At 39.9% G+C, this 11157-nt stretch overlaps 1 protein-coding gene across 1 annotated transcript in view; it reads right to left on the bottom strand.

Moving 5' to 3' along the window:
* Window positions 1–6824: 6824 nt before the first annotated feature.
* The window catches only part of DTWD2 (DTW domain containing 2), a gene marked incomplete at its 5' end in the record, with an annotated part of 107218 nt that continues 102885 nt past the window's right edge, over window positions 6825–11157 (bottom strand). The window contains one exon of the mRNA XM_082336729.1: window positions 6825–10584. Within this exon, the coding sequence (XP_082192855.1) occupies window positions 10414–10584 (171 nt within the window). The 3' untranslated portion in view covers window positions 6825–10413. The remainder of the gene's footprint in view (window positions 10585–11157) is intronic.

Here is an 11157-nt window from a genome sequence, read left to right as displayed (position 1 = left end):
AGGCAATGTTGCCCTCAGCTAACGAGCTACCTGGCTGCTTGTGGCACAGCAGGAGAAGCCCCTGGCCAGGGCCAGGCTGACCTGACTCTTGACCCTGCCGTGGTTATGCCAGGAGCCTGCTCCACAGGGTCACAGGGAGGGAGCCCAGCAGGCTGTCCCAGCTGTGCCCAGGGCATGGCCACCAAGGGGAAAGACAGCCCTCAGACCCTGGGCACAGGGATGACCCCACAGCCAGAACCCCAAAAGCCTTCCTCCTGTGTAGCCTCCACTGCGACATGGGGGGCTCAGCACCGCCATGTCACGGAGCCACCACCTGTCAATGCAGCATCACCATGACTGGGCAGGATAAAAGGGGCATCCTCCCGTGCCCCACCGCCAGCCTGCCAGGCTGCGCAATTGCTACAGAGCTGGCCGGGGGCCACCCCACAGCATGGGAGAGGACATCCTTGAGGGGACAGTGGGATTAACTGGAGAGGCTGAGGGGGGAAGACTTGAGGCTGCTGGAGGTTCTCCGCTGCAGTCCCAGCTCCTGGCAGGGCCATGTTCAAAGCTGCATCTGTTGCATGGAAATCCTGCTTTATCCTTCCTTCAGGGAATGGAGACAAGCTCCTGGGGAGAGAAGTGCCACAAACACCTGGAGGTGCCCACGGCTGTCAGGCCTTTTCAGCTGGATAGCAGAGGCAAAGGTTGGCTTGGTGGCCTGCCAAGACCATAGGAATGCATTCTCGGTGCTTGAGGAGCACTGCAGAGCTTGCTGTCATCATCCCCTGCAAAGCCAGTGGCAGCGGCACTAAGGAATAGGCTGCAAAATGTTGCACGGGGTTATCAGAGCCAGCTCCTTCCCCAGTGCTTTGGAACACCCACTGGTATCCTGCTGGGCACAGGAAGGATTCTCACCCCCAAGGCTGATCTGTCTGGGGCCTTTTTGCCACTCTTGGAAGCACCTGAGATGGATCCGGGTTGAAGGAGGGAAGGTGTCAGGCAGTGGTGGCATCCCTGGTAGGTGTGACCACCCCACGGGACCTGAGCAAGCACAGGTCTTGCTCACATGCTCAGGGAACAGCCGATTGCCAGCTCTGGGGTCAGGAAGGAATTTTTCCCCCTGGGGGAAACTGGCACTGGGCCCCAAGGATTTTTCACCTTCCTTTGCTGCACTGAGCACAGCCCCTTGCCAGGGCTCCTCTGGGCCATTTTGGGTAAGTGAGTGCTCGCTGCTGTTGCAGCAATTAGATGTTTCTTTTTCAGCATGAAGATGCCTCTGGTGCCCTGGGCCTGCAGTCAGAAAGGAATTTTTTCCCCTGGGGAGGTCGGTACTGGTCCCCAGGGATGTTTTGCCTTACTTGGTTGCACTGAGCACAGGCCCTTGCCAGGGCTTCTCTGGGCCATTTTGGGTAAGTGCCTGCCCACTGTTCTTGCAGCACAAAGATGCCATGGGTGCCCTGGATCCCCTGGAACTGCCACTTTTCAGTCGTCTCTGCATTCAATAAAAGTGCAGTTTTCTCCTTGATCTGTGTTCATGTCATGTGTGTGCTGGTCTCGGCACGGGAGCCTTGTCCTGCAGCTATGCATGTACACTGTATCGTGTTTACATGTCAAGTTTGGGGAGGTGGGAGGGCTGCAGGGGTGGCTTCTGTGAGAAGACACCAGAAGCTGTCTCCATGTCAGACAGAGCCATTTCCAGCCGCCTCCAAGATAGGTGCCGCTGGCCATAGCTGAGCCCATCAGTGACACTGGTAGTGCCTCTGTGATAGCTTATTTAAGAAGGGGTAAAAACTGCTGCAGTAGCTATCCAGGTATTGAATTGACCTTTTGAATGCCACTGCACATTAGAACACGTTTTCAGCTCTGGGATGTTGAAACAAATTTTACATGCTACAGCAAAGCCCTTATGCCAGTGTACAAAACCATGACGATGGTAAGGCAGAAGCAAAAAGGAGCAGTCTCCAGCTGTACCTCAGAGAGGCCTTCAATAGCCACACTCACTGCAAAGGATGAATGCCAGCCTCACCAAACAGTACTAATGAAACAGATAAATAGGAATGGCAGAATTCACCCATTAACTTTTCCAAAACTTCTTTCAAGCATAAAGCAAGCATGTTAGCAGGTTTTGGCACTGCAATGAAAAAGCAGAAATTAAGCAAACTCCTCAAAGATTCTCAGATAACATTCATTATTCTCCATATACCTCAAGCATCTACAGGCTGCATTCACAATTGGGGCATATTTGCACAACAAATATATTTGTTTAATAAATATGGAAACTAAAACACAACAGTTGGTATTTACTATGCATTTCTTACATGAGCTACCATAGTTCATTTTTAAAAGATATTAGATTTCTATTAAAGCTTGCTTCTCTTCCTGTTTATATTATTTACACAAAGAAGTTTAACTCTTCAGGAAGGAGAGCAACATAGAGTGGAGTACCTGCTCCTTCCCTATAGTTTTTCCATACCCATCTGTAAAATTTTGTCACCATGCTCTCTTTAAAAAGCCAGTTCAGCTTGCCTGAGAACTGGAGCCTGGTGCTACTTCAGGCAACAGTGACCATCCACTTGCTTCCACTTTACAACATAGCATTTGTGACAGCTTCAGAAGCAATACACACAAATGCTGTTTGGGGTTCAACCCTACTACACCTCTGGCTATCCTACAGGACAGAACTTATGAATACTTAAACATCAGCTTTAAGACTATCATGCATTTTACATAGGATGCTTTGGTTCCAACATGATTTTTTCATTGAGTCATTGGCCAGCAAGGCACTTGCTTCCATCTTATATGAATTATTCATGAGGCATTCCCCCGTAGAAATCATCAACTTAACTGGAAGAATCATTCAACAGAACACTCCTGTCATATTTTATTTTTTCCCCTTTATTAAGTTCCAATGTTAATCGAAAGCACCACACTTTTTTCCCCAAGAAAGAAATTGTATATGAACGATTTATTCATGAATGTCCATTACCTGCCACACATCAGAAACAGCACCTTGGACTAAAAGGTGGGAAATGCAGAAATGTGCAGATGACAAAGTTACTAAAAATCAGTGAATAAATACAAATAGGTACATATGAATAACATTTTTATATAAATACAATTTGATATAAATAACTACCTGCCAAACATCTACTTCTAGGAACTAGTAATTTTCTCAAAATAAAGGAACCAGGATGACTGCAACTTTAGATGAACTTATAAAGGGGATAAAGATCAGCTGTTGGCATTGAACAGACACAATTCATACAATTATTTCAGGAGGCTGATGTTTCATTATGAAAGCTGAGCCATACAAAGTGCTATAATACTATAACTAGACTTCCATCTTCTATTTTGGAGGCAGAATACACTCAGTATTTTACAGGCAAAATATCAAAGCTTACTGTAAAGCTTGCAGTGAAATCAATCCAAATCAGCAAAATTTCATCCAAAGCTTCACAAAGGCAAACTTCACACCTCTGCAAAGGGCAGCACAGGACCTTTTTTTAGAATTTCAACAGAATATAAAGATGAAGACTGAGTTAGTTCTCTGAAAGGTTATAGCATTCACATTACAATTTTTCTGACTTGAAAGTGCTAGGAAGTCAGAGCGGATGCAAATTACAGAGTCTAAACTCTCAGATTCTGTAACTCATACCTCTCTCCCCATTCAGTCCAATTCCTCCAATAATTTCTCCCTTCCTCCTGAATTTTAGAGCTACCTCAAAAAAACCCAAACAAAACCAGAAACACCCAATTTCGTGTCCCCAAACTTTGTTATCACTTTGAATTACATATCATTTTCTCATACACACTGTGAAAACAACAACAGTAATTCAGATCAGTTCATGTCTGAGGTAAACAATTCTGTCAGGTAAGTGAATGCTTCTCTTGTTTGATTTTTTAAATATGCTTAACTTCCTCTTGCTGTAAAGCCCTTAAAATCTTAAAAGAGGACATATCATAAAGAAAAGGCTACATCCATCCACAGATTCACTTTTATAGCGGTAATGTACAGTGCTACAACAATTTTGAGCTATACAATAGTCATGCCCCTTTCCCTCCATCTTTGAAGCGATACATGCCTCTAGAGATAGAGAGAAGGAACTGTTCTTCTATTCTCTTGAACAGAAGGGCTGTGATTTCCCTTGCATCTTGTGAAGGGCACATAGGCGAGGACCTCCCGTTACCTGCTCCTAGGCAAGGTGTAAAATCTGGTCCTTAAAAGGTTGCTTTCATATTTGGTCTTTTATCATTGGACAAATATTGACTTCTTATTTTTTCCATTTCAAATAAACCCTTAGTGAACAGTAACTGCAACAGAAATTTACGTTCACACCGTGTTCTCCTTCCTCATATCAAAAGCACATAATGCCCCAACAGTGCCAGAACAGCTCTGCAAAATATCATCCGTGGCTCCACAGTGACGACAGGGTCAAAAAGGAAACATGACTGCTGTCTGAACAGAGAGGCAGGGATGATTTAGTTTTGCAGGCAGAGGTGTAAGTTCAGCCTGCATGGCTAAAAAATGTGAAGCTCTCACTGATCACAGGGGGACCAGCAGCACTAATCCCAGAGAGGAGAACTGCTCTCTGTCTTGGGGGGAGACAGGTGAAAAAAGCCAAGCAGAACAAGAATCTCACAACTGTTTCAAGATTAACCGAAGTACGTATTTTGTCTACTACAAATGCCTGCTCAAAGAGAGAAAATATCTTTAAACAAGACAAGGGTCACTAAGTGTTCATTTTTGGCTAATACCTGACTACGAGCACTTTCCATTAACAAATCCGTTATTGATACAATCCAGAATGAAACAGAATGGCCAGTAAGATTCCAGTTCTGCATAACTTTATTACACTCAAATGGAAAAAAAACAGAGCCTCGGTGAAAAAGAAAATCCACATAACCTTTCTAGGGAAAATTATATAAATTATCTTTTCATCTAAACTCAGTATCCCTCACAATACTGATTCCACATTTGGCATACTGACGCAAGACATCCTATCCAATCCCTGAAAAGAACAGGGAACTTGATTTTGTGCAAAGTTAAAATCCCTTAGAGGACTACTTCAAGTATAATAAAGTACCATAAGTTGATAAATTAATACACTACAGTATCACTTTTTCCTCATTACTTTCTGCCAATAATTACAGAAAAGATTCAAATCTAATGTAAATGACCTCAATTCTGCAAATGCTTAATCACAACCAGTATATGACCCATTTCTCAGCACATCCATTTAAAAAATGTATTAAAAAAGCATATAAAAAAACCACTAGAAATTTACTATTACTATTATCTATATCTGATATATATATGACCGTTTCAGCAACAAAAGAAAAACAAGGAACTAAAACCACTCACTTTTTTTAAACAGAAATTTAATTTTACTTTTAAAAAATATTTAAAAGATGGTGATAACTTATAATAATTACTTATGTATTTTGTAAACACATGATCTATATTTACATGCATGTATGTACGCAAATGGTTTATATATTATTAATTTGCCAAATATTCTAAGTTGCTCTGTTCCACTAACATAGAGTAGGTATGTCTTAATGCACTTTAAATCTTCTGTAAACAATCTTTGATACACCTCTTTACTGAGAGTAAATCCTAGCACTCAAGCCCAAAGCAATCTTTCACATGCCAGATAAAGTCCCAGTTTCAGTTCAGCTATAAAAGCTAAAATATGTTACCTGTCCTTACAGACACAGTAGGCCACAGCATAGCATATGGTCTGTTACAGTTACTGAGGTTTTTAATTATTACTTACATGGGCAGAGAGAATAGTTCAACCTACTTCCAATTGAGCATCTGCTGCCTGTTACATTCATGACAGAGGATGTGCAGTGTGCATGCTCCAACCAGATCAAGTGGTGTATATACATCAACTTAAGCCATAGCTGTGCTGCAAGCATTGCTGCCCCATAGGTATAGCAATTTTTCTGTTGCTTAGTGATAAAAGTACCTTCTCACACAGAAAACTAGTTAGCATCTTTTATGAAATAGAAAGATATATTTAGTGAATCTTAAACCAGTAAAACAAAGCAGCTCCCTTAGGATATACTCCACAAACAAGTGGAACTGTCAGGACAGTCTTGGTATTAAGCAAACACCAAGCCATAGTGATGAGTATCAAGCTTTATAGCAGCCATACCCTAGCAACAGAAGCAACTTTTATCTAAGTCTCTTATTCAACTTCTTAAAACACAGACCTTTCTCTCCCTCTCTGCTCTTTACTTCCCCCTGTCATCTGTTCCCCACCACAAAAGCAGCAGCTCTCAGGACATGAAGTGCTGAGGCTTTGGAGGATTGTGACAAGGGACACAAGGAACAACCCTGGTAACTAAGGGTGCATGGAAGTCCCTAAAGCACAGGTTTTGTAGCAGGGAGATGAAGAATGGCTGCATGAGAACAGAATCAGCGTGGTTTTTTTTTTTAACTTGAGTACAACAATTTGGGGAAGGAAAAAATGTGGGTGAGATACAGGATGTCCAGATCATTACTCTTAGTAGGGCACTGAGCTGGAGAGGCAGCGTTTGGGGGATGCTAGAGTGTGGGAAGATATGCATGTTTGTGAGCTAGCAAACAGGAGTTGGCCACTACTGCAGAAAGCAAGAAGAGAGCTCTGAAACTGAAATGCTGGAGAAACTGCCACAGCAATTTAGTCTTCATGCAGGTTTCAAGAGATAACAAAGGAACCTTTTTCTTCAAATGGCATAGGAAAAACCACATCTCTTCATTAACTGACTGAATGGTGTTAAAGAGGTACAAAAAAGGACTAGGCTTACCTCTTTGTGATACCAACACATATGAACAAATCCAGTTCTGCAGAGACACAGTGGCACATGATCACAGTAAATTAGATCTTTTATTGCTTTGAAGCAGAAACAAATATATAATTTATGTGCATTCATGTATGTAGGCATAATAAATACAAACCTCAGGAGAAAAGCATGAACCACTATCCTTTTTAAAAAGTTCAATTTTTAATTAAATTTCAAAACAATTCAAGCGGAGAAGTTGTAGAAAATAATGCACCATAAGCAATTTTTTATCTAATGTAACAGTTGAGAAGAAAACTCTTGGTCTTAAAATAATTTTTGCCCCTTTTGAAGTCAGTTGAAAAGTTTTCTTTTTATTTACAGAAAAACTAATAAGAGTAATTTCTTGGTAGTATGGTAAGACCATCTTCCAGCTGGAATTCCAATGGAGTTACGAAGCAACAGAAGTAAAATCTTGAAGAAAAATAAGTTTATGTTTGTCCTGAGCATCTCTTCACTTTTAATTTGAAAGCTTTGTAAACCAAAGGTGTGTGGAAGGTTGTGTTCTTACTTTGAAAGATTTCTAGCTTTGTCTTTTTTCTTAAACTTTGTCTTACAGATTATGAAAATATGAAGACTTAACAACACCCACCTTTGTAAAATTTTTACATGTGTTCATGTGTTCAAAGGCCTGCTATCCACGTCACCAGTTCCCCAAAGCACAACATAGTGGCACATGGAAGGCAGATTTCATTTTGGTAGCAATATTCGGAAGTACAAAGTGGACAAGGACAAAGAACCAAACATCAGAAGCAAACACGCTCCTTTCCTTTTAATCAGTATCTTGTTAGACTGGTGGGTTTGACTCATTAATCTTTTGGTAAATGAAAAATGAAACTGATTGACCATTACAGCAAAAAATAAAATTGCAAATTAAAACTCATTCTAATGAAATTGCTAGCAAAGAGTGCTACTTCATCACGCACAACTTTCATCGGAAGTATTTGGACTTTGGAGTACCCATGTCTGAGGTATTTAGAGGTAAATTCTGAATCCACAAGACCTGAAAACAAACTCTCTGAACTCTTCCTCTTACATTGTGTATATTTCTAAAGCCATGCAAGTTCCACCAAAAAAGTAACAAAAAAGTATTGTATTTTGTGTTTAATAGTTTTGAACAAATCTGAAACTGAGCTTCATATGACCGCTGTGTTGCATCTAAATGTTCACTATAGTATAGCTGAGATGGGACATACAAAAAAACTCAAAAATTAAAATGCCTGGAGGTTTGCAATGAATTGTTTTTCATTTCTTCAGCAACTGCTGCATAGTGATTGATCTAGTACTGTACAACACAGGAAATTAGCAATTAAAGGCTTTCATGCATCCAGCATTAGATCCTACAAATCCTGTTAGCCACAGGAGCAAAATTAGAAGAGGAGGAGGAATCAACAAAACTAAAAAGTGCTTATTGTAAGCTGTATGGAATTTGTCCTTTGCTGAAAAACATGAAAACTCTGAACAGATTGCACGCACAAGAGTATTTAATGTAGGATTATAACTCAATTAAGACAACTATTTCTCTGATCCTGTAATTCTAAGGCATTTTGCAGATGTCTGTGAACCCCAGGCTGTAATACAAATTTCTTTCTGTTCTCCATAATATAAACTCACATTTTATGAAAAGACGCATTTAGCCTTCTGTCTAGAAAAATAATCTTCACAATGTAGGTCAAAAGATACACTACTGTTGTAGATGAATCTAAAATAAGATAAACTAAATTAACATATACAACATTAAATGTGAACATCCTCCATATATATAAACATGGCATTAACAGTAAAGCCTAACTGATACCCTTGTTTCTTTAAGAAATGCTTGGACAGTGTCCCAGAGCACAAGGGAAAGAGATTCCCAGCCCAGGATGAGCCTTGCCAGCCCCAGAACTGGAGGCAGCGTCACCCACGGGGCTGTGCACACAAGTTGCATAAGACTGCAACTTCACACTCCAAGCCAGCCTGGAAATTGCTGCACTGTGCTTTGCTACAGGAATAAACATGCCCTTTCTCTGCTCCAACATGAAGAAACAGTGCATCTACGCTATCATTAATCACATGAGACTGTTTTGCTTCAGATTTGTCAAAACTAATTCAGGTTTGCTGAATTTAGCGACAGATACAGGATTTATCTAGACCAGGGGAAGAGAAAAAGGTTATATAAACTTTGCTAACATAGCCAGACAAATTAAATTGTTAATCCATGCCTAAACAAAAGGTCACTATTAGCTCAGGGTTAACTAAAACTCCTTAGCTAATCTCTGACCTAATTTTGACCTCTCTTGTTAATTGCAGAAATGCTTTCAGTTAATATATTGGTTAGCTGTGTTTACACTCCCCACTTCTGTAGTTTCTTGCCTTGCAGCTCACAAATTAAAGACAAAATATCTTTTTCTAAGACTAATTAGTACCCAATTAGTTCCATGTTCTTACCTAGAGTGGAACCGATAGTAAAGACAAACATCAAGCATTTTAATCTGTTTCACGAAGGAGGCATTTATGAACATGAAGAAAGGAACGTCAAAACCTTTATTTCACTTTTTTTCCTCCAGATCATAAAATATTACTTCACAAAGCTTGTAAAAATACCCAATTCTTCCGCTTCTAGTGATTCCCATTAGAAAGAGGTACAGTTGTATCACTGTTAGAATGAGAAGAACTAATTAAAGAAGACCTGTAAATCTAATGGATCTGCAATCATGTTAGTAGGTTGTATCCAGACATAATCATTTGTTATTGTATCATATTTCTTACAGGGCTGTTTACACTGGGTATGTTTAATTCCTTTAGTATCATAACCATTGTATGTCAGGGTATGGGTGTGACATATTCATACCCATAAAACGTCCCCTTCGGTGGAAGAGTAGTTTTTGCTCAAGTAAAAGTGAAGCACCTGAGTTATACTTCCAAAATGCATTTCTCTGCATTCACTTTTGTTTTAAGTCAGAAGTGTTCAGGTTCTGGTAAAAATGTATGCAGGTTTAATTTAAAAATTAAGTCTGAGAGAGAAACTAAACCCGACTGCATTGTAAAATGTATATAAATTTACGAAAACTAATTGTAATAATATAAGAAATAAAAATCTCCAAGTTAAAAAGAATTGTACAAATACCATGCCTTATGTTCATCTGAACTAAGTAATATAAGGAATTACAGTTTGAAAACCTACTGTAATTAGATATTGAAGTTAAAATGCTCAGCAGAAATTCAATATACTTCTAAATGCTGAGGCCTTACCATTCCATTACTTTCATATTCCTTGTCTTTTCGTACTGATAAAAGCTTCTCCAAAGTAAATTTATCCAGTCATATTGAGGATCATACTTGCCCAAGAGATAACATAACTCTAAATTACGCTCAGAGTTTTCTTCTTCTTTCCTATAGGAAATGAGAATGATCTTCTATCACTTGAACAAAGGCACCTGGCCTACTGCAAAAATGAAAAAGCTTGTCCATTACTGTTTGTCACATTGGTAGATAAACTCCTGCCTATGAAGGGCCTAAAAGCTGTTTTATTACAGTACAGTCAACTGTTGGGATCAAATTCAGATTCGTATTCATTTGCTAACTGCAAATAAATCCCACTGTACTCTCAGTACAGTTTTCTTATATTTTAACATTATTCACCAAAAGCTCCATTCTTCTGAGTTTGCGCTTATTCTTTGGCATTGGCTTGTTGTATAAGCCATTTTTGAGAAGATGCTCTTTGCTGTGATGGATCTGGGCACCATGCTGAAGCTGGAAAGAGCATAAAGCTTGAAGTGGACGGAGTATAGTCTGCAGAAAGATGAAGGGATACGGGGAGACAAAAAACCCAACTTTTTAGTAAGCTATTTTAGAGACATCAATTATTCCAGGTTTTGTATTCAAGGACTACTTAGAAATGCTGATAAAATATAGTTTGGATGATAAATCCTGATAAAATATAACCTTTGGAGACACAGAGGGCACAGTTGAATAAGAGATGTACTAAAAAGAAGCCACATAGCAGACATACATCTACCTACCTGCTGTCATCCCTTACACCTCTCCTTGGACTAACTCAATCCTGGCTTCAGCCCCAGCCACATTATTGTAAGTTAAGGCTTTAACTTGACCTTAGCAATGGACTACAATCAATTATTGTGGCTCAGCCAACAAGCTGCAATAAAATAAGTAACAATAACTAAGCTGTTTGTTCTTGCATGAAAATACCTTGAGGCAGGGTTTTAGAAAGAGGGGAGGGACTCATGATCAAGGCAGTTGGATTGCTATCCTGAAGACTGCACTGTATCCTTGCTTCTGCTCAGCAATATCATGTAGGACTAATGAAACCACACAAACCAAATTTATCTCAAGTGGTTCCTAATT

Source organism: Platalea leucorodia, assembly GCF_965183815.1.
Source record: "Platalea leucorodia genome assembly, chromosome: Z".
Lineage (NCBI taxonomy): Eukaryota > Metazoa > Chordata > Aves > Pelecaniformes > Threskiornithidae > Platalea > Platalea leucorodia.
The sequence above is the reverse complement of the archived record's forward strand: the minus strand, read 5'-3'. Positions and strand labels throughout refer to the sequence as shown.